The sequence below is a fragment of the Apiospora kogelbergensis genome (assembly GCF_038363985.1).
Source record: "Apiospora kogelbergensis strain CBS 113332 chromosome Unknown utg000003l_segment0_segment0, whole genome shotgun sequence".
NCBI lineage: Eukaryota > Fungi > Ascomycota > Sordariomycetes > Amphisphaeriales > Apiosporaceae > Apiospora > Apiospora kogelbergensis.
The window spans coordinates 3,943,521-3,966,456 of record NW_027117420.1 but is presented as its reverse complement, the minus strand read 5'-3'; the positions used below and the strand labels follow the sequence as shown (position 1 = coordinate 3,966,456).

General features: G+C 54.0%; 7 protein-coding genes across 7 annotated transcripts; 5 read left to right on the top strand and 2 right to left on the bottom strand.

Moving 5' to 3' along the window:
* Positions 1 to 415: 415 nt before the first annotated feature.
* Positions 416 to 1,303, top strand: PG998_006029 (uncharacterized protein; the record flags this gene model as incomplete). Its single annotated transcript, XM_066872847.1, has 1 exon — positions 416 to 1,303. One exon carries the CDS (start codon positions 416 to 418, stop codon positions 1,301 to 1,303), a length of 888 nt encoding a protein of 295 aa, XP_066732944.1.
* Positions 1,304 to 2,898: 1,595 nt separating this feature from the next.
* Positions 2,899 to 4,800, top strand: PG998_006028 (uncharacterized protein; the record flags this gene model as incomplete). The annotated part of the gene is made up of 1 exon (XM_066872846.1): positions 2,899 to 4,800. The coding sequence occupies one exon, from the start codon at positions 2,899 to 2,901 to the stop codon at positions 4,798 to 4,800; it is 1,902 nt and encodes a 633-aa protein (XP_066732943.1).
* A 2,665-nt stretch (positions 4,801 to 7,465) lies between these two features.
* On the top strand, positions 7,466 to 10,436 carry PG998_006027 (uncharacterized protein; the record flags this gene model as incomplete). Its single annotated transcript, XM_066872845.1, has 5 exons — positions 7,466 to 7,525; positions 7,795 to 7,952; positions 8,004 to 8,392; positions 8,445 to 9,091; positions 9,228 to 10,436. The coding sequence occupies 5 exons, from the start codon at positions 7,466 to 7,468 to the stop codon at positions 10,434 to 10,436; spliced, it is 2,463 nt and encodes an 820-aa protein (XP_066732942.1).
* A 1,974-nt stretch (positions 10,437 to 12,410) lies between these two features.
* PG998_006026 (uncharacterized protein) lies at positions 12,411 to 13,796 on the top strand (the record flags this gene model as incomplete). The annotated part of the gene is made up of 4 exons (XM_066872844.1): positions 12,411 to 12,415; positions 12,472 to 12,768; positions 12,906 to 12,964; positions 13,033 to 13,796. The coding sequence occupies 4 exons, from the start codon at positions 12,411 to 12,413 to the stop codon at positions 13,794 to 13,796; spliced, it is 1,125 nt and encodes a 374-aa protein (XP_066732941.1).
* A 553-nt stretch (positions 13,797 to 14,349) lies between these two features.
* On the top strand, positions 14,350 to 14,589 carry PG998_006025 (uncharacterized protein; the record flags this gene model as incomplete). The annotated part of the gene is made up of 1 exon (XM_066872843.1): positions 14,350 to 14,589. One exon carries the CDS (start codon positions 14,350 to 14,352, stop codon positions 14,587 to 14,589), a length of 240 nt encoding a protein of 79 aa, XP_066732940.1.
* Positions 14,590 to 15,337: 748 nt separating this feature from the next.
* PG998_006024 (uncharacterized protein) lies at positions 15,338 to 16,439 on the bottom strand (the record flags this gene model as incomplete). Its single annotated transcript, XM_066872842.1, has 3 exons — positions 15,338 to 15,447; positions 15,519 to 15,847; positions 15,994 to 16,439. 3 exons carry the CDS (start codon positions 16,437 to 16,439, stop codon positions 15,338 to 15,340), a joined length of 885 nt encoding a protein of 294 aa, XP_066732939.1.
* Positions 16,440 to 17,497: 1,058 nt separating this feature from the next.
* Positions 17,498 to 22,419, bottom strand: PG998_006023 (uncharacterized protein; the record flags this gene model as incomplete). The annotated part of the gene is made up of 2 exons (XM_066872841.1): positions 17,498 to 20,515; positions 20,560 to 22,419. 2 exons carry the CDS (start codon positions 22,417 to 22,419, stop codon positions 17,498 to 17,500), a joined length of 4,878 nt encoding a protein of 1,625 aa, XP_066732938.1.
* Positions 22,420 to 22,936: the final 517 nt, after the last annotated feature.

The window sequence follows — 22,936 nt, the reverse complement described above, 5'->3', positions numbered from 1 at the left end:
AGCGAAAAACAACTTCAATTGGCAACAGCAACTACGGGTATGCTTCACGGCACATTGGAGATGTCTTGCTCATCGGGGGCCAGGGGGTGAGTGCGCACGCCCAACTGGATAAGTCGTGTTGGCTTGGTGTGTTGTTTTCAGGTCGCTGTTGAGATGGTGGTTGATCTCAGCTCATAGTGAGCAGGGCACGACCGGCAGTCGCATATCCATTGGTTAAGCCTTCCTCTTGCTTCGAAGGTAGTACTACAACAATCCACCAGTTATTCTGCTGTTCCCTCTTTATTCAATCATTTCCTTCTGAGGTGAACTAACTATTGAGATTCGAATAATCACACCCTCAACATTTGAATAACTACATTGGAATACTCACCCCCCCAAGCATTCGGATAATTGCGTTGGAATGATCACGGTCAGAATGGAATCACCAGCCAGAAACTTACCTCAACAGACCGGCCAGGACTATCTGGAATTGCTCGTCAACACCGATTTTAACGACGCCCAAGACCTGTGGTTCGCCCATGCAGTACGAACCAAATATCACTGCCAATCGCTTGTCATGTTCGAACATACCCCAAGCCCGGAGGGTAAGGGAAGGAAAAGACCAAAGGATTCCCTCACCCATCAGTATACGGTAGAGGTGGATCATGAGGCTCCTAACCACCTGGGCGCGAGCTATAGGCCGTCCAGCTTACCCGAAAGCAACCAACCTATCGACCTCAACAAGCCTGAGCAGCTGTTCGAATCGATGGTCCTATCACTAGAAGTGACGCCCCCAAAGCTGCCACGAGGAAGAACCAGCAAGTACAGCAGAAGACAAGAACAAGAACCGTCCCCGATCAAGTTCCCTCGCTTCGTCGTCGAGATCGGCGAGATCAGAGTCGAGACCTGGGATAATCACGAAATCAGAGGTAGTAACCCTGAACACGTGGAGACCCGGAGCATCGCCTGTCATATGGTCATGGACATTGAGCCTCCCTTCAACCAGCGCACGCTATGGCTAGTATACCGATATCGAGGCGTCGAGGACGGCAACCAGCTGATGACGGACCGCAAGTGGGATCGCGACGTCGATCTCTTCGGCTGGCTAGGCCTCAATACGTGGGAAAACGTCACACGCGGCACATCGGCCAGCTTTGATATCGCTCAGCTGGCTACGAGCGCCGAGGACTGGTACAAAGAGAACGGCGGATGCAAGCCCATCAAGAACCTGGAGGAGCTGATGAAGAAGACGGCGATGCAGGCCAACTGTCGTCTCACTACACCGAAGGGTTTGTTCAAGGAGTTCAAGGCTCGTGGCGTGTGAAGAGGTCAGGGACGGACGGAGGTTTATTGTGGAATAACCATTCATCACCAGTCTGTTACTACAATTATGCCGTTAGCTGGATGGGGGTTCATTATGGAATAATCATTTATCGTCAGTCTGTTATTGCAATTATGGCATTTGCTGAATAAACAAATAGTGTGTCTTTATTCAAGGGCCTTATTCCTGTTGCCAACGTTGATGCCATTGGAAGAGTCAGTCAAGGCTGGGTTAATGGGTTTGTTCACTTTGGGAAGCCAATGTGGTGTGGACACTTTCACTTGCAGCTATCGAAAGATCAATACACCTACGTACACTTACAAAAAAAACAGAGTAACTGTTATAAACATATCTTCTCGGGGGCCAATGGCAATAAACAAACAAGTGACCAAGGTTCCTGGTTTCCCATCAGGAATCTTGACCAGTGATCAGAACCAATTATTGTCATATAGGAAGGTTTCAAAGGCAGGAACGGGCCCGGCAAGTTATATTACTGCAGTAACCACACTGCTATACGTGGTCAATTCACCAAAAATTAGTATCACGATACCTCATTTCCATTCCTTCCAATGTCAGTACCAATTCTTTCAGACGGGATTGATTCATTACATTCAATTTCCCATCTGCTTTTGACTATTTAAGGAACCTGAAGATCAGCAACACTCATAACCGTTTCTTCCCCTTTCACAACTTTCCATGCTCTTCAAACTTCTCCCATATTCCTACCGACATCACTGACAACATTCCCGACAGCATCGTCGACACCATCGTCAATCGTCGTGTGCTGCCCTCTGAGTATCGTTTGGAACTGGGTTAGCGTCGTTATCGTGGCGCTGTATATCTTCCTCAAATCGTTTATCTTTGTGCGCTACCTACTGCGTTTCCTATTTGCAACATCTTCAAGCAGCTTCATTCAACTCCTACCGTACACGACGACAACCTCCCACAACCTCTCAGGAGTGTGACAAGTCGAATAAAAACCAACAAAGAGAATTGACACTTTGCAAAGTATCTTTTTCAAGGCATCCAGTTCTTTACCAACACGAGCAATATACCTTTCCGCGCCTTTCGTCAAGCATCGCCCGACACATTCTCATCAATCTTCAATCCTTCCAACATCTTTACATCAAACCAACCTACGATTTGCACAACACATTCTCTGGTGCAGGCGTAGTTTGGCGATACTCTGCAAAGAGAACAGCGAAGTAGCGGAATATCTTTAAATCCTTCAGGTCTCCATTTACATCACAGACTGACTTTTTCATGCATCTTGACCTTACTGCGACTAGACTTGGCATCAGTCTAATATATCTCAGCTGGAACTCAACAAGGATCATTGTTATTTATTAATGACTTTTGGCTATCTTGTCTTCAAAAAGGTAAGTGAATGCAACTACCCCTATTATCATCAGCCCCTTTTTCTTTTGGTATTGGACTTCTTGATAGGGAGAGCAATTCGCCCCACTTGTTTTTGACAATACAGTCGCAATTCAAAGGAGCTTTCTGCTAACTTTCTGTTCTACAGTAATAACTTGAGACAACAGGCCTGACTTTGGTAATAAATTTTACCCCTTTTCACCGAATAGAAAGCAGTTACAATGAACAACATCTGTCGCAAGCGTAAGCTGGAGGACAGCGAGGGAGGATCGTCTGTCCAAGAGATCAAGCCAGAGCCTGCCGTCATAGACCTGGCCGACTCCGATAATGGCAACAATAACGCCTTGGCACAGATCCCCCTGGCTCCCCACGCCAATCACAACCACGGGCCCGATGCCCGGTCTGTTGATCTGGACTCGTTCACCGTGGTCGCCGACCGAAACCAAGAGCTGATCAAGAACCTCATGAACATCCCCGAGGAGCTGCGCGAGGAGATGGCAATCAAGACCACAGCCGTCAAGACTGACGTGACCACGTCCATGGTCGCCTTCACCAAGGAGATGACCGAGTCGCTCGACGGTACCAAGCGAGAACTGAAGGAGCGCATTGACAATTACAACCCACGCCTGGGCAGGCTAGAGAAGAGGGCCAACACCCTCGACGGGGTCGTCAAAGAGCTTGAGAAGAAGTACGACAAGAAGATCAAGGCAGTTGAGAGTGAGGCAAGCAATAATCACGGCGCCGAGATCAAGGCCGAGATCAAGGGAGAGGTCAATGAATGTCTGCGCGGATTCGGGGCCTATATCGCCGAGTACTTCACGAAGAGTGGTCCTGTCGTCCCGACTGCCACCGCCAACGCCACCGCCAGCAGGACCGGGGGCTCGAATAGAAATGGGAACCGAGACGTGCAAGGGATTCCCGTGCCCAGTCGTATCCGAGCTACACCCACTGGTGTCACCGATTGTCTCTCTCCAGACCTCGGTCCCACCCCCTTTCCCTTTCCCTTTCCCGCTCTCGGTCCCGACCCCGACCCCGCCACCGCCGACGCCTCCGCCCCCTCCGATGCCGTCGCCCCCGCCGTCGCCCTCACTGTCGACCCCGCCGTCGCCCTCGCCGTCGCCCCCGCCGTCACCTCCGCCGTCGCCCCCGCCACCAAGACCGCCGCTGCCACCAAGACCGCTGCTCCCGCTCTTGGAGTTTTTGCAGGTAAAGTCTTTGGCGGCGGTGCTGATACTCATACCAAGGCCAGTTCTGATCTGAAAGCGGATGCCCCGCTTGTCCCTGCGAACTCAACGGCAGAGCGGGTCCCCTTGCTCTCAAAGAAACACTTTCTCCCGCACCAAGTGCTCACGAATAAGGGCTACCACACGCTGATGACAAAGGTGAAGTGGACAGACATGAACCACCTCGTGCAGCTGGTCAAGCTCGACAACTCCAGCATCGCTCGCCGGTGCACTATGTTCACAGACCTGAAGTTCCAGGGCCAAATTGTCGACTATGTGCTGCACGCCGGGCACAGCGTGCGCCGGATGGGCGATCAGAGGTACCGCCTCCGCGCGGGAGACGAGCACCAGCCGCCCGAGGTGAATAATCTCCTACGCGACGCCGACTTAGGCCAGCTGCGCATCATGAGGATGAAGCTTGATGCGAACGTCATGCTGAAAGAGCCACAGAAGCAATTCGCCGAATGGGAGCGTCGCTGGCAGCCCCCGGCCTATGTCTACGACCTGGGCGAGCTGGTTCTCCGAAAGCGCAGCACGCGCCAGCCTTTTGCGACTACATCGGTGCTGACCCCGTACAACCTGCTGCTGGAGATCAACAAGGGCGACAGTCCGAACAACCGGCGCGTCTGGATCGTCATGGCGAAGCAGCACGAGTTGACGCGGAGGCAGACCGGGTCCGGTAGCAGCAACAACGCGTTCAACGGCCTGGAGTACGCCCGGCTGGCGCTGCTCGCTTGCGACGTGTCTAAGATTGAGTTCGACCGGGCTGAATTCAGCGGCTACTCGAACGGGTTTGAGGAAGCGCATCGGCTCGTGATGGACAGCCTGTGCCCTGGTGTCCCCACCGTCGACTTCGACAACAACATCTCGCTTAAGAAGATGTGCACCGATCTAGCCTAGGATATGAACCCATCGTATTCCATGTGTAACCTAGTTAGTCTGCATTTAAAGAGAGCGCTGGTTGAAACGAAAATTAAACATGATAATACACTTGATTCATTCGTGCCTGGCTTGGGAGGAATGACATGTGTCCCATAGGAGAATAATGAACAAGGCGACGTTATTGCATGTGAAATGATATCGCACATGACCAAATGGATATCCTATGATCAAAGGGTACTGTCAATGGGCCATGGTATGGAAGTAGTTTTTGCATGGTTCGCGAAAGACTGAATAGAAATTGTTTGCCGACATGTTAACATAGTGTCATGATCGGCTGCAATTCTCGGCCGATCGAAATGCATTCTCGTCCAATTTTTAGACGATCGGCGTGACTGACCTCCCAAGATTAGAATGACGACATGATGGAAATCGCGGCGATGGTGATATTGCAAGAGGCCAAGAGCGTCTGGACGGGCTGTTCGGGAACGTCGGAGAAACAGACAAAAGAGACGACCCTCGGCTAACAACCTCGCCATGACACCGTCGGAATCGGCTGAGCACATACGAGAGAGAGCCCGCGCGAGAACCCGCGCATCCGCGGGCTAGGAGGAGGAATACAACAAGGGAATAGAGAAGGGCCGACTTGAGGTCCTCGTCCCGCTTGGCTGCTCTTTGGAATCAGGTAACCGTAGCAGCTTGGCAAGCCAAACCGCAGGCCGTCCCCGGTCGGGATGGGGACAGAAACTGGAGAGGGCCACCTCTGTGTACGCTCGGGTCATGTTCGGGGGAGGACTGCGCTAATATCTTCTCTGCCATTCGGAATTGTGCGCCTCTGAGCCGTGTCCAGTTGGGGTCATGCGGGGAGTTTAGCGGGGAGGCCTTCTAGCGTACTGGGCCAGCTCACTAAAGACTGAACTAAAGGGAGGGGGTTGTTTGCCGTGCCTGGCTGCCTACCCCAAAGCAAACAAGCACAAAGTTAATTATTGCAATACAGACTATTGTACATTCGTGTATGTACGCAGAGACTGAATATTTGGGGGTTTCGAGATCAGCAAGGGGGCCGGATCGGATAAGAGGCCGGATCTGGCAACCGGTTTTATCTACAGTACCAGGTAAAGTCGGGTTGGGCGGATGGGATGCAGCACCTGGCATGGCGTACAGGGCGAGAGCGTGCATTGCATTGGGAATGCAACTTAATATGTTGGTTCTATGGGCGTGGCATGGCACACAGCAGCCTGTCTTGCTGTCACCTAGGACTGCTGATGCTGCATATTGTATAATTTGGATCAGCGGGTCCTCATTTTATTTTCCACCTACATACAAACATCAGCTTGCATAAGGCATATGATGAATCATGTACAATATGGCACCCCTTCCAGACAGCCATCTAATGCCAAGGGGTGATTGAAAATACCTGCCCTGTAGTACACACGGCTCCCAGCAGGTGCCCTGACGGCCCATCAAGGAACCGAAGAAAATCCCTCAATTGCAAAAAGATCCGGAGCGACGGGTGCTGGGATTGAGATTGGGATTGGGATCGGGATTGGGATTGGGATTGAAATTACAGAGTATAAACTGCAGAACCAAGACAACGGGATGGGCCAAGAGGCGGAGCACCAACTGCTTCCCGACTAGTGGTTATTGAAGCCAACCTGCGCCTTTCCCTAGATCACCCTTTGGACACAGGCATTTGAACTGGAACATATGTTTGTGAGAAGAGGTACTATACTTCATACCCCGCAATCAAACGTTCTTTGCCAATATGGACTCATGGAGCCGACCAAGGATACCGGTATTTACAGGATTGACAAGCAGTCGCGTTCCTCAACCGCGAGCCGCGAGTCACGGCCACCTGGAGCTTGTGTGTCTCGAGTCACGAGGCAACTTGATCCCCAAGTTCAGCGATACAGATATCCAGGAAAGGCAATTCATGGTGGCAGGCTGTCTCTGCTAGCTTGCAATTGTTTTCTTCCGCACGAGCTCGCTCCATTCCAGCCAGTCGCGTCCTGGCATCGGCCTCCTAACAAAACCATGAGGTCACCTTTTTACTAGAAGACAGCACCCCGGTACCAACGGTCTTGGCCGCGTCCGAATGTTTACTTCCCCATCTCTCACCGGCTCCATTGTCTTGTCCCTGCATTGCAACGGCTATGAGGCAGGATCAGGCAAGGCTCAGCTGATTATCCTTGTGCGACTTTTGGTTTTTTTCTATACCGCCTGTCTAACTTATGTGCAGTGGTGATTTCCCGTGTCTGCAGCATGCGGAGAACACATGACTTTAACTAACCAACCCGAATCGGTCAATCCTCTTAGCGGGACACCTTTTCTTAGCCTGGACTTTTCCGCTTGTTGGAGTTCGTGTGGGGGATGCTACGAGCGGAGAACCCTGCCACTTACATGCGATGCTGGATGCAGCCACCACCAGCATAGCATGTACGCCGTTGCTACATACCATGCCTGCCTGCTTACCTGCGCTATTCGATGTAATGTGACGATCGACAACAGCGCCGCACAGGCTGACCGGGAAAGGGCCAACTGCTGTCGCTATATAACCCTGGCCCCCATTGTCCTTTCCCGGATGTGTAGCTCCTTCTCGATCAGCGCCCTTTGCTTATCCGACTTGCCTCCCTAGTCGAAAGCTCTATCGTGGTCTACTTGGTCAATTAGCCACAACGCTTTCACAATGCGCATCGCCCTCGTTACCGCCTTGGCGGCTTGCAGCTCGGCTACAAGCGCGCAGCCGGTGAGTTAATCTATCTGCCTTTGTTGGGTTCATCAAGACCCAAATCCCTTGCGGGCCTGTGTGAGACATGACTTCACAAATCTTCACGGACGGCCGTTGCACTTGCCCCATCTTGTCTCTTTCAAGTTCTCCCACTGCCCAAGCCCGTACCTACTTTCTCAACCCTCGTGCCACCGTTCAGTCTTCTTGGGGTTGGCAAGATGGCGTTCACCAAGATCATTGGGCCAATCCTTGTGCTATCGCAAATCGCAAGTTCTAACTATGTACAGATCGAGGAACGAGCTGAGTCTGCTCATTCGCCACCTTTCTACCCATCGCCATGGATGAACCCCGAGGCAATTGGCTGGGAGGAGGCATATGTCAAGGCCAAAGACTTCGTCTCCCAGCTGACCCTGTTGGAGAAGGTTAACTTGACTACTGGTGTCGGGTACGTGCCACCACCTCTGTGTCCACGACTGGCTACTAACCTCCCGTGAAGTTGGCAAAGCGAGCAGTGTGTGGGTCAGGTCGGCTCTATCCCGAGAATGGGTCTCCGAGGGCTTTGCCTGCAGGACTCGCCCCTGGGTGTCCGTTTCGGCGACTATGTCTCGGCTTTCCCTTCGGGCCAGACTGTTGCGGCCTCTTTCGACAGATCTCTTATGTACCAGCGCGGCAAGGCCATGGGGCAGGAGCACAAGGATAAGGGCGTGAACGTCATGCTCGGACCTTCTGCCGGACCACTCGGACGCCACCCTGAAGGCGGGAGGAATTGGGAGGGCTTCGCTGCCGATCCCTGGCTGACGGGTATCGGCATGGCCGAAACCATCAAGGGTATCCAAGATACCGGTGTCATTGCATGCGCCAAACATTTCATTGCCAACGAGCAGGGTGAGTACTTTGCGGTCCCTGTCAAAACCCAGCGTCACTGACTTCCTGCCAGAGCACTTCAGACAAGGTGGCCCCAACGTCTCGGCCGCCATCTCTTCGAACGTCGACGACAAGACTATGCATGAACTTTATCTGTGGCCTTTCGTCGATGCCGTGAGGGCTGGCGTCGGTTCGTTCATGTGCAGCTACAACCAGATCAACAACTCCTACGCATGCCAGAACTCCAAACTTCTCAATGGCCTCCTCAAGAGCGAGATGGGTTTCCAGGGCTTCGTCATGAGTGACTGGGCTGCTCAGCATTCCGGTGCATCCAGCGCCGTTGCTGGTCTGGACATGACCATGCCCGGTGATGTCGCCTTCAATGACGGCAAGAGCTACTGGGGAACCAACATGACCCTGGCCGTCGTCAACGGAACCATTCCTGAGTATCGCCTTGATGATATGGCTATGCGCATCATGGCCGCTTTCTTCAAGACGGGCAATGAGATTGAGCAGCCCCCGATCAACTTCGACTCTTGGACCAAAGATACCTATGGTCCCATGCATTACTATGCCAAGCAGGGCAACCAGCAGATCAACTGGCACGTCAACGTCCAGCGTGACCACCGCAACCTCATTAGAGATGTTGCTGCCAAGTCGACCGTTCTTCTGAAGAACACCAAGAACGCTCTTCCCCTCAAGTCGCCAAAGTTCCTTGCGGTAATTGGCGAAGATGCCGGACCTAGTCCCAAGGGACCTAACGGCTGCTCAGACCGCGGCTGCGACGATGGAACCCTTGCGATGGGCTGGGGATCTGGAACTGCCGACTTCCCTTACCTGATTACACCCCTTTGAGGCACTCAACATGAAGACTGCAGACGAAGGCACGCGTCTCGAGTCCGTTCTCGACAACTACGCGTGGACTTCTACCAAGGCTTTGGTGTCGCAAGCTGACGTCACTGCGCTGGTCTTTGTCAACGCCGACTCTGGTGAGGGATACATCACCGTTGATGGCAATGAGGGTGACCGCAACAACCTCACACTCTGGGGAAGTGGCGACGAGCTGATCAAGAACGTATCCTCGCTCTGCAACAATACCATCGTCGTCATCCACTCAGTCGGCCCCACTGTTGTCACTGAGTGGTACGATTCACCCAACGTGACTGCCATTCTCTGGGCTGGTCTGCCTGGTCAAGAGAGCGGCCGATCCATTGTCGATGTGCTTTACGGGAAGGTCAACCCCGCCGCGCGCACTCCCTTCACATGGGGCGCGAAGCGTGAGGACTACGGCACCGATATCATCTACGAGCCCAACAACGGCGCGGGCGCGCCCCAGCAGGATTTCACCGAGGGCGTCATGATCGACTACCGCTACTTCGACTACAAGAACATCACCCCGATCTTCGAGTTCGGCTTTGGCCTGTCCTACACTACCTTCGAGTACTCGGACATCAAGGTGGAAAAGAGCGGTGCTGGCAAGTACAACCCCACTGAGGGAAAGACGGCCGAGGCCCCCAAGTTCGGCAACTTCTCGACCGACCTGAACGACTACGCTTTCCCCAGCGACAAGTTCCCTCACATCCCCTACTACATCTACCCCTACCTCAACACCACTTCATCAGCCGCTGAGGCGTCCCAGGACCCCGACTACGGCAAGACAGCCGCCGAGTTCCTCCCACCCAACGCCATCGCTGCCGAGGCCCAGTCCCTCAACGCAGCGGGCCCGGCTACCTCGGACGAACCCGGCGGCAACCGCCAACTCTGGGACGTCATGCAGACGGTGACGGCGACGATCAAGAACACGGGCTCCATCGTCGGCGAGGAGGTGCCTCAGCTCTACGTCTCGCTCGGCGGGCCCCAGGACCCGCCTGTGCAGCTGCGTGGCTTCGAACGCATCCGCATCGACCCTGGCCAGTCGGCCGAGTTCCGCGCCGTCCTGACGCGCCGCGATCTCAGCAACTGGGACGTCGCCGCCCAGAACTGGGTCATCTCGGAGCACCCCAAGACGGTGCACGTCGGGCCTAGCAGCCGCAAGTTGGTGCTGAGCGCTCCGTTGGAGCTCTAGAGAATTAGGAGACGGTGCTGCACAGAGGTTATGCAGCCACACCCAATGAAGTGCTGCAAACGAGTACTTCTTTAGTGTATATATTTAGTCGTAAAACTTAATGACAAATTCATGCAATCCCACGGTTAGGCTTAGCATACCTTGTTTTAACGACATCAGTCCATAAGAACATGTTCTTCAGCTGAGTGACCTACCAATTGGCTTTTTTTGCTATTCTCCTCGCCGCGATTGGATCGATCTGATAGTGCCACCAAGAAGCACCGGTTTATTGTGTGAAAGTTTGACCTGTCAATTTATTAGCCTGCTGGTCTTCGGAATTAGAGTCCCTCGCGGAGCAGCTTGATCCGACGGTTTTAAGAATCACTCAGCCTCTACCAGACGGACGCCACTGCTTGTCACGCGTTTTTAGAGGTTCGTTCGTCATTTTCTCAAAGTGCAGTTCGGCAATTGCCAAACCATGTCGCAGAGTTGCAAACAAGAACCAACAAGAACCAACAAGAGCATACAAGAGCATCACCTTGCAGTGATCCGCCAGATGAAACGGCGACTTCCCTTGAGTACCATCGTCATACATATCTTCAGCTTATGCAGTCACTAGCAGCACTTTCGAATCGGGTCATTGGATTGCCCTTTTGTCAATTGCAGATCCGGAAGACGCCTGCATCATGTCGAATGCATTACTACCTCGGGACGCGACCAGCCGCAGCGAGTACAAGATGTGATAGCGCATGAAATGCTGGTCATCCAAATCCAATAAATCATTCATCCATGGTGCCCACGCGACACTACGACCTACGCCATTTTAATTGCATCGATTGAGGCAGTGAGTGGGAGGCAACCCAGCGCCCACTCTTTGGGTCTCTGCCAGATCTGAACATGGACACTTCAAGCTTCTCTGTTTGCGTGGAGAATCCGGGGTGGCAATACGCTACAGGCTGTGAAATAACAGTTCCCGAGTCCCCTGTGGTCTCATGGACGTCCAGCAAACCCTTGCATTTTGATAAATACGCACTCCCCCAAAGATACTTAGGGTGCCATCGACTGCACCGCGAATCCCACGTTGCGGAAAGTGGGCAATCCACGAATCAGAGGCATGAATAGAGAGGTTCGTTCCTATTTGGGCAAATGGTCGTGTGCTCATCGCTCCTCGTCTGGTCTTCCTAGGGTCCAATCTGACAGTCGCGGCGGGTACAAGCGTAACAGACAAGCGGGGACCAACCCAGGACCAAACACCAAATCCGGGTTCGCTGGCAAGCTGGGACGTCATCGTTGAAACGGTTCGGTCTGCTTGGCCAGTTGGCCTCTGGAATGTGGTAGCCTCATCTCGTCGAGTACGACAGAAAGCTTCGAAAAAAGCATCAGGCGAAACAGTCCCCATCTCTTGATCGGCGAGCTTAACTGGAGTATTGCTACCTTGTCGTCGTGCGCCCGGCTGCTAATTGGCTGCAGGGCCACCCATTCGAGACGGCTAGTGTCCAGGAAACCCAGGTGGGCTCGGCGCCAAGTCCAAAACTTGGGGTGGGATCGAATGAAATCTCCCAGCCCATGCGTTCGAAACATTGCGGTCGGCCAAGCCAGCATCGAAACAGCTCGAGTTGGAGGCGAAGACGGCCGCCACCACCCCGGGAGGCTTGCGCGCTTATCTGTCCCACTGAGCGACGGGATTGCAAACCCTAATATTAGGTAGCGACATCTCTCGGCTGGCTTGGCTTCACGTTTTCGGGCCTCGTCTCTGGGCCTTTTCCCTTTCATCCCATCTCACCAACTTCAACTTTTGCCATTTCTTTCCTTGCTGTAACGGTTTCGAGGGCGGGTTCCCATTAAGGCTTATTGACATTCTTCGGCGACAGCTGGACTGCTTTTTTGGTGGATTACACTTACTTTAACACTCTTTCTCGCCGCTTCCTTTGTTCCTGCACTGCGAATTTGGGAAGAAATCGACACGTTCAAGATACCGAAAACCACGTCGACAATATGAGGTAAGATTGCAATGGACAAGGTATTTCGAGAGCCATGTGTTAACCGTGGAGTCTAGACGAGGTTTCCGTCGCGGGCAGGACATCGCCGATGCCCTGCGCATCGAGATCCGGGATCTCGAGGACAGGGACGATCTCGGCCCCCGTTCATCGCCCAGCTCGCCAGACTCGCCAGGCTCGACCGCGAGCTCGGCCTCGCCAACCAAAACCACATTCCCCGCCGTCGCTGCTCCCACGGCCGCGCCCCTCCACCGGGCGTCACGGCCACGCCGGCACAACCCCCGCTGGCCACAACGACGACAAACCCCACCGTTCAGCCTGTGGTCGCTACGTCGGTGCTATCCTCAACAACACTGGTTAGTGCCGTGATGCCAACGGGAACACCCACGATAGCACCTTCGATCCGTCCATCTACAGTGCGGCAAACGAAGCCAGAGAGCACATCGTCTGCAATTCCAGCCAATGGCATTGCCGAAAAGGGAGGAAGCGACAGGGGTGGCGGTGGCGGCGCCCAACCTATGTCTAAAGCCGCCATCGCCCTCGGAGTTATTGGTAAGTCATTCATCAACCAGCCTGTACACTCGGGTAGAACAGGAGAAACTAACGTTATTACTCCCCAGGCGGTGTAGGCTTCCTCGTCGCGATTGGGTTCGTCATCTGGAAACTGTGGAGCCGGAAGAAGAGGGCCAAGGTCGACTACAGCTCACCCAGGGCCGAGCTCGTAGGCAACGGCCAACCTCGCCCCGGCGCCGGCCCGACCGGCCTCAACAGGTCCGACTCGAGCGTCATGGGCTCCCTCATGGGCCACGTGTACCGGGCCGAGGACGGCGGCAGCCAGGTCGGCGGCACTTACATGGATGAGAAGCGCCGGCCCGGGTCTCGCGACGACCTGGACCCGATCCTGCCGCGCGAGCCGGAACCCGTGGCGCAGCGCAACGAGTCGCCCGTCGGATCCTGGCTCTCGCGGCAGTCGTCGACGATGCTGAACCCGCTGACGGCGCGGGCCAGCATGACGTCGAGCGCGGCGGGCGAGTTCAGGAGGGCGCAGCAAGGCCAGCAACCGCGCCCCGACGACAGCGTCAGCCAGTTCGGAGAGGAGTCGCCGCCGACCCTGGACCCGCGGTTCCAGCCTCCCGTGCCGTCCATGCCGCAACAGTTCCAGCAGCAGATGCCGCAGCAGCAGTCACAGCAGCAGGCGGCGGGCGAGTACTACTACCCCATCGCCATCGACCCGCAGAAGGTGCCTCCTCCGCCGGCGCCGCAGCGACTGTCCGTGGCCGAGACCAACCGGACTTCGGGCACGTGGAACACATGGGGCGTGCAGCAGCACCGCGGAGCCGAGAAGCCCAAGGGGTGGAAGGCTAAGCTGGCTGGCAGATCGTAATGGGAGCTCGGGGCATCTTAGCAGGCGGCAAGCCTGAGAGGAAACCGGTTGCTGTCTGGGTCTCTCGTTCAAGAAAACACACAGATTCCCTTGTGTAGATCCAGTAATTCGTGTACATATAGTAAGACAATTCTAATGCTATTGAAATAGAAGATCAAAATTAAAAAGAAAAAAAAGTGCGAAACAACCATGGACCCTTTCCCGGTGACAATGTTTCCTCGTTCGATACCACGGATCATACGCGTTGAAAGGAAGGCGCGATATAAGGTGCCACGCTGTCGGGAAGCCATGAGAACTGCCAATCCTGTATTCGCACCTTCCTCGGCATAGTCGAGCCAGTGCTGGTGCTGGAAGAGAATCCAGGCACGTCCACTACATGGCCTGGCTCATCTCACTTCAGACCAGCTCTGACTTCTCGTCTCCCTCCTCATACTCAATCTTCTTCGGGCAAAGACACACACGATCTTTCCTGTCTCCGTCGTTTCCCCCATTTCATTCCCTCTCGTGCCTTTTCGATTCTCGACACCCGCGCACTTCCTTGGGTTTGTTCGCCATGTCTAAGGCTTCTCTTCTCAGTCTTGTCCTCTTTGCCACGATGGCCGCACTGAGCCTTGGCGTCAAGATAGACGGTTGGAAAGACTACTGCCCTCATGGCGCCAGCATCGCGTGGAACATGCTGACTGCCTACTGCAACACCGGCCCCATGGGTCCTCCTTGGCAATGCTCCCAGCTGGATCTGAACCTATGTTATGCCTATGACAAGGAGCAAGGCATCTACGCGAAGAAGAAGTAAGACACCTTCCCACCGCATTGGAGTCCTATCTTCATCTCCGGCCGCGTTACGGAGACTAACCATTGATGTCCTGAAAACCTCAGTGGTCAATTCGGCGACGCCTGTGCCGACTGTAAACTCGAGTCGGATGGCAAGACAATGACATGCTGGTGCATCAAAAAAGACACCCCCCGAGAAGTACAGCGTTGATACCAGTAAGTTTGCCTTCTGTTTTCTTAGCCCTGGGCCAATTACTGTTCCGTGATCGCTTTAGCTTTATTAACCATCCTTGATAGACTACGTCATATACTTCAACCAAGGATACACGGCCTGCTGGCATTATACCGCAGGTGCATGCCCTCAGACTGCGACCGAAGCTTCATTGAACATCACCGCCAACGCCCAAATTGAGGCTGTTTAGCGTACCTGGGCTCAACCACGAACACCAGAAAAGATGATCGACTGCGGAGAAAAACGAGGGCCGAACAACATTATTAGGGAGGCTATGGTGGACACAACGTTTTGGACGTCTATGGCATTTATCGATGTATGCGTATCTGGCTTGACGTGGCTGATATTTCTTCATGATGATGGTCGGATGATGGAAGCATGATGTCGTTAATCCATACCGGTTTGTCCGTGGACTCCTCTCGACGAAGTAGCATCAATCAATCTTTGGTATCTTGTCAGGTATCTCCTTCGCCCTGTCCTATGAGTACACAAATATCGCATCTCCCCGTAACCACAAGATAAATAGGCCTTTCCCTCTCTAGGAATTCAAAGACGCGAACACAAACCGATCTGTCGATGACGACATGTCTGATGTCGAGTTCTTGAGGAAGCAATTAGCGTATACTTTGGCCACATTGTCCGAAAGATCTGTGTGTAGTTTCGTGGTCAGTAAGTAACCACCAATGGAGTGGTCGATCGTAAAGGAGGCCAAGACTGACCGGCACCGAATGAAACACCTTGACACCCCTTGGTGTGGCTCGCGCGGTTGTAGCTGACGCACAGCCGCATGCAATCACTGTACGTGTAGACGGTGGCGCTGAAGATATCGAAGCCGCGGCCGGGCTTGTCCAGGCCGCAGGCCAGGGTGAAGCTGGCCTCGTAGTCGCTGCCGTACTTGATGGTCACTTTCTCACCTGTCAGCTTTGGGCAGTCAAGCGCCAGCTGCACCCCGCTGTCGGCGCAGTGTAGAACCTCCCAATCGTCGAGCTGGCGCCGGAGGGGGCCGTGGTGCTGGCTGACACAGCCGCCGCCGCCGCCGAGCTGGTTTCTGACGTCGACATGGCACCAGCTCTAAGATCATTGGAGGCCCCTTTGGCCCCATCATTATATGCGCTCCTGTGGTCGAGGTCAGCACCAGTCAGACGTAAGCTAGGGGCGACCACCTTGCGGGAATTGTCAAGTGGGACAACGTACCTAACGGCCATACTTCCACCAACTCCGCCTCCAATCGCAGCGGCGATGATTATTACAGTAAGGACCACCAGCGCGATGAACAACGCCCGTGAGATGCCTAATATGGTCGCCTTTGGCCTCGGCTCCGCACCCTTCTCGTCCGCGACACTCCCAGAACTGATGCTCTGTTCCACCGCATATCCATGTGACGACTGCGGTATTATTGTTCCTGCAGGGTACGATGTCTGCGAGCCTGGTAGAGCCTGGTGTTGTTGGTGTTGCTGATCGGGTTGCTGATACTGCTGGTATTGGTACTGTTGATGTTCAAGCTGCTGCTGCTGCTGCTGCTGCTGAGATTGTTGGGGGCTGTAGACCGGGACGTAGGGCTCAGGATCCCGGAGATGGTCCCAGACTACCTCGGGGTGGTCCGCCGTCTTATCGACCTCAGGAGCATCGCTGCCGTGCATCGTAGAGGATCAAGGTACGGAGCTCGGTCACCAGCTCGGAGGAATAACGGAAACGAGGGTAATAGAGCAGCCCGAACGTCGACACAGACTGACTGGGTGTAGATCAGACGGAGGATGAGTAAGAGAATTTGAAGTCTCAGAGCAGGGTTAAAGGAATAGTTGAGTGCGTCGGGAGGGAAACCCCATGGTCTTCACTTCTCGGCGGCGCAGCAGTCAAGTCGCCGACAAGACGAACATTCGCCATCAAACCCCGTGCCATCGCCCAACGCTACAGAGGTAGCACGGCGCAAGCGGCAGCGGTGCCTTGACCGGAGTGCGGCACGGGTGAGGAACGCCCACCGACCTTTACCGTGTATAGCTTCGTCTGGCCGCCAGGACTAGATTCGGGGCCCCTCCTGGCATCCCGATTGTCAAGCAATGGCCGGGTGTTGGTTGAATCTGCCTTGATTTACTGGGTCTTTGGTTGCTGTTAATGAAACAGAAGAGAGGGCGGGCCATCTTGAGGCCTCGGCTTCTTGATCTTGATTGAAAAGAAACAACGAACGATGCGTGGGTTCAATTGAACGGCCTGTTTCATATCGATTTTTGCCATGGATGGCGCCGAAGCCCAGCGAGCTCCCCGCCGAACAAGCAGAGCCCCACGAACCCCTCGTGGCTGATTTGGCCCCACGAGTGATAAATATAGTGCCTCTCGAAACGCTTGTCATTTTCTCAGCAGTGTGTTCACGAGCCCAGGGGCAGCAGGACCACCATGGAGACACATCTGCTTACTGTTGTACTGGTCGGTCTACCAAACCATTGAGATTACTGAGTAGTTGCTGCTATGATTGAAACTAGGAGCTGGTGGTCCCCTACATGCCGAAAATCGCAAATGCCACTTCGCCACTCGGGGCAGTAGCTGTTATACCACAACGTCGAGAGACGTTCATAATATCCAATTTTGCTCATATAAACTATCTCTCTACCCAGTCGTCATCAATTACCATGTCCCATGCATCATAATCTCGTTCCCAACCCGTAGACCCCTTCATAAGTACTTGGATGCCCCATATACTCACTCATACCGTCGTCCCACTGGGCTTACCCACCCCATCCAAATATATCTCCCTCAAACGAGCCTTCCACTCATCAACCGAGATCCACGCTGTCTTCCCGTCCGCGCCGACCGCCGGCTGGGGCAGCGGCACGCTGTTTTTCGGCGCAGCTGCCCCCTCGCCTCCTTCCTTCTCGGCCGCCGCCAGCGCCGCCGCCGGGTCCCACGCGGGGATCTTGACGTGCTCGTGGCCGGGGCGACAGGCGAGGCCGATGCGCTCGCGCTTCAGCTCGCCGCGCGGCAGGCGGTCGTAGCATCCCTGGCAAAGCTGCTGCGTGCCCACGCAGTCGGCGCAGTCGTACATGTCCACGTCCACGAAGGTCCACGGGTGGCCGCAGCCGGCGCAGTTGACCATCGAGCCCGGCTCCATCGGCGCGTTGGCCAGGACCGAAGATGGGGATGACGAGGACGGGGATCCTTTCGACTCGGCTGCGTCGCTCGCTGTTGGTTCCGTGTCGCTGTCTTGCGCCGAAGAACCGTTGCTGGAGACGTTGTCGCCGCCTTCTTTCTCGAGAACAGGCTGCTCGCTTACCATCTCGAGGAGCGAGGAGTTCAAAGCTTGCATGTTCTGCAGCGCTGGTCCGTTCGTGCTTGCGTCCATGGGCTCGAAAACGACCTCGGATATAGTGCGGCTCAGCGTTGCGCTGTTTCGGGCTATGGCTTGAGTCTGGATGTTGCTGGGCTGCGAGGCAAGCCAGGTGTCCCATCGCTTCTGCGCCTCGAATTGGAGCATGTTACGCAGCCTCCAAACGATCTCGGCATTCTCCTTGTCGCCGACGGTGGCAAACAAGCGAGCCAGCACCCAGTAGGCCGAATCGTCGTTCTCGAAGTCGCCATCCGACAGGAGCTCGAGGCCGGCCCGCACAATTTTGCGCGTCCATTCGTCCGCTGTTTTGCTTTCGGACTTCTGCTTGTGATGGAACCGGATCAGGCAGCACGTTCGGTCAATGGAGCCCCAGACGTCGGCTTTGCCGTTCGACTCTGGCACGAGCTGCTCAATCAATGAACCATAATTTTGTATTTGATCATCGGACAAGTCCAGCGCGAAGGCTGTCTCCAGGTATCCTTGTGCCAAGCTGTTCTTCATATCCTCCACAGCATATGGAGATATCGCGTCACTCGGATGCTCTTTCAAGAGCCTCAAAGCAGCTTGTTGGACCTCGAGAACCCTGCTTCTGTAGGTCTCATCAACCGCAGCACTGAGAGTCCTCGCAAACCCGTTGTGCAGATAAAACAGCAGATCGTAGGTCTCCTTTTCCGTAGCAAGGCGGATCGCCAAGTCGAAGAGGTTTTCGATGACATCCCATCGATTTGTGGCATTGGCTGCTCGAGCAAGCATCTGCGATTTATGAACCTTGTGGTTACCGAGGAACTCGTGCACAAGATCGTCGAGGCATTGCGCCCACTTGTCATGACTTTGGTTGATAGCCTCGACGAAAGCGATGAATTCGTCTGAGCCGTCCTTTTCTAAGTAACGTTCCAGAAGAGGGACGTAGTCTCGGAAATGGACATAGTAGTAATGTAAACTCTCCCGGTGGGTTTGCGCAGCCGCCTTGGGATCGGTCCCAAGACTCCATTGTCGGTCGCCCAATTCTAGAGTAATGCGCGCCAATAGGGCAGGGTTGCCAGAGTCATTGGCCCACTCGGCATTCCTCCGGCGTTCTTCGTCGATTTCTCTTTTCGCCCGGCTGAGAAGCTCAATGGCCTCCTCGTCGCTCATCCTCGACTGCTTCGTCAAGAAGTGACAAGCAAACCAGTTCCGCGGGTCAAGTTCTAGGGCTTTTCTCGCGCGGCTTTGGTAAATCTCGGTTGCACCTTCCTCGGTTCGGCACAGCTGGAACATTGCCAAAGCACAGTGGATCTCCCATTGAGAAGCCTCTTCGGGCGTGTCGTTGGCACTGTTCAGGACCCCTGATGCCCATTCTTCGACCCGGTTGAGTTCTTCGATGGCGAACGCTGCATTCTCATATGGGCTCAATCCCCTGTTCACCCCGATGTAATGATCGGAGATGTCAAACATCTTCTTGGCCTTCTTCTTGTCAAGCCGGTCAAGATAGCCGCGAATGAAACACGCGGCAGACAGGAACTGCTGCTTTGTGAACTCCACCCGGCGGAACATATGAATAGCCATGTGTTTTGCCGCTTCTCCCAAGACCGCCTCATGTAGGTTGACCTTGGGATCTTTGACAGCGTCTATGAGCGCCTTCCCGAGTGGGTCATTCACATACTTTATCACCAATGAATCTCTGAGCCAGAGGGCAACTTGCTGGACGCCCTCGAGAGAGTAAACCCATTCCCCTCTCGCCTCTTGGAGCAGATTGCCTTCATCTTCTTGCCAAGTCTTGAATGAGACGTTTAGAACAAATGGCCAGAACAAGGCATCGATTCCGCATTCTTTTGTGAGTACTTCCACGAGGAGCGGGCCGACCTCTGCTTTCAAGTCTTTGCTGAGCCCCGCGGCGGAAAGATCTACGGCCATGAGATGGTCTAGCAGGTAGAAGGCGGCATAGTGTCGCAGCAGGCGATTGCTCCTGTAACCCTCGTCCGTGAGTACGATCAAACACGTTATGACGATTCTGATGTGGGCATTGTCGGGATCAAGGTGAATGTACTGCTTCTGGCCTGCGCCGACTTTCCCATCGAGGAACTGTTGAAACCCGAACTTTTTATACAGCTCTTCGGGGCAGACGTTGTTCAAGAAATGGCGTATTATGTCGATCTCGGCTTTTGAAATGACTTCGGCTCCCCCTAAAGCGGGCCCGTGGGATTCGGCTCTTGAGAGAAGGCACTGCAACACCTCGTCGGATCTCCAATTAACCATGTTGGAATCGGTGATAGTGAAGAGAGGGTCGTATTTGTCCACGAGCTTCTGTTTGAAAGGGAGCAGAGACACTGTCAAATTGCTCGAGGGCATGGGCTCTTTGTCCTCATCAGTTGTCTGTCCCGTTTTTCTCCGCCGAAATTGAGGCGGGGGGCTGGAGAGCTGTGCTCATGTAGATGCGCAACTCGGCGATGTTTGATGGCCACGATTGATTCCATGGCTTCAACGGGTAAGAAGTCGCGACCATCATTGATCCATAGCAGAATCTCGTTGATCTCATCAATTTCCTTTGGCGTCCGAATTTTATTCAGGTTGCTCAAAGCCGATTCGATCTGATCGGCACGGCTCTTGCCAGCATTTTTGAGGACGTCGTTGATATCGTCCACCAGGTCAACCTTTTCAAGATCTTTCAGATTGCTCCGGAGCTTGAAGTAATCGCCGTCGCACTTCGATCGCAATGTGTTGAATATGATCGTGCGCCACTCGGAAATGCCAGTTCTCTTCACATCTTTGAGAATTGGCATCTCGTCTAAACGGTTGTTGATGTATAACTCAATGTCTTTGGCATTGAACTCGCTTATGGGAATGACACCGGTACTCGATCCCAACTTATCGTAAAGCTGCTCCTTAGTTTGAGGTGATGCCGACAGCACGATTTGGACACGCTTTCCGTCCGTGATAGACCCCAGTCTTTGCAAGAGCGGTACTAGCTCTTCCATTTCCAACGAGCCGGCGTCGATGAATAAGAGAAAATAGGTGTCGTTATTAATCCGTTCCTTGTTGTTGATGAATAACTGCTGCCATATATCGATAGTGTTTCGAAACTCCGGGTTTCTCTCGGCAATCTGGGCCATGGACTTTGTCATGGCTTCAAAGGCAGTGGCAATCTGCCACAACATAGTCCGGGTGACGACTTTCAGAATATCCGTCTTCTCCCCGTCTTGGAGCTTTCTCTTCTCGGCGTCGGCAAAGAAGTATGCTGTAACTGTGCGGCTCGTCGTGCTAACGCGTTCGCCATTCCGAAGCAGTCTCAATGCGTTAGCCATGAGCGAGGTTTTCCCTGAGTTCTGGGCACCTTCAATGATGAGAAACGGGTTCGTCGACTCCTCAGCCTTTGTCCAGTCGACGAATGCAGGCTGTTCGAGGATCCAGTCCCCAGTGCCCTCGATGAGCCTGTCCTTGCGAGCATCGAACGTTCGCTGCCATGTTGGGTATGGTTCTCCATCTGTACCCAGGGCAGAATTGGGAAATCCCAGCACCTTGGCGATCGACCTGCGCCATTTTTTCGCGTCGTCTTCCTTCTTCTGCTCCTTTTGACCCTCCAGGATCAGCTTGATGTCACCTGCGCTGTCGCTGACAATCTTGTATGTCTGTGCGTTGACCAAGAGATTTTCCTTGTTGTTGAGCTTGTCCATCATACCAAGCAGGCCCGAAATGTTGTCGTCATTGAGAAACAACCGCTTCATGAAGGCGAAGGCTTTGACATGCTTCTTTCTCAAGCGAATGCTGTGTTCGCATATCTCAACGAAGAGCTGCAGATTCTGGCATGCCACTCGGGTGAGTCGGACATCCATCGTGTTGTTATAGTAGTCCAGTCGCTCAAGGAAATTGGAACATCGCTCAAGCAGCTCTGCGAGGTTCTCAAACATGCCCTCATACCCTTGCCAGGCGGAAATGACAAAGGTGAGGGCATTGAAGCACATGTCTGTGGGACCAAAGACCTGGGACGCGCCACTGGAAACAATGCCACCTATAGTCTGGATGCATTTCAGGGTGTTGGTTACGGCTGTCTTGAACGGGCCGAACTTTTCCGACTTGTCCTTCTCGGAGTGCTGGATCTGGTCGACGTAGCTGAGAACATCGTTGATGCCAATGTTCTTCTTTACCGTGGTCTTTTGCCGGTCCGCAAGTTGAAGCACCCGGTCTTGCACCTGGGCCCAGATGGCGTCAATCTCCTTCTGCGCTGCTGCACGGGCTGCCTCGGCCCCCGTAGGACTGAGGACAGTATTGTCCTTGACGATACCAATTGCGCCGGTGGCAATGGCCGTTGGTGCTTGGGGCGGCATGGCGAAGCGAGCGATGTAGGGCCCCCGGCTTTGAGCCACAGAGGGCAGAAGCTATACCTCGACGCTCCTCTGTTCTCCAATATTTCTTATTGGAACTTCCGAGTCCCTGTAGGTTGCCGATGGACAGTAGAAAGAAATGGTACGGTCCCGTCTGTTGGGCAAACGGAAGAAGCAGTTATGGCACCAGACACAGAGATCAAAACGAGAAGTCGGCCATCTGGTGCTACATATTATGTCTCTTATGCGACCAGGCTGCCGCAGGCCGACAACCGTCAAAGGTCGAGATTCGTGGCACGTAAGCATGGTGTGGAGTAGCGTTGTGCAGCCCAACCACAAGACCCGCTCCATCACGCCAACATGGTCAGCGTATTGGTTCACAACCGCATGGGTGTGTGACGTTTTCCTTTCAGCTGCAAGCCCCCGCAGCACCATCTGCAGGGGGCGATATTATTAGTTGAAACCGGCCGCAGAGGAAGGAGTGTGGTGGTACCACTGCTTGACTGCTTGCTTAGCCTCC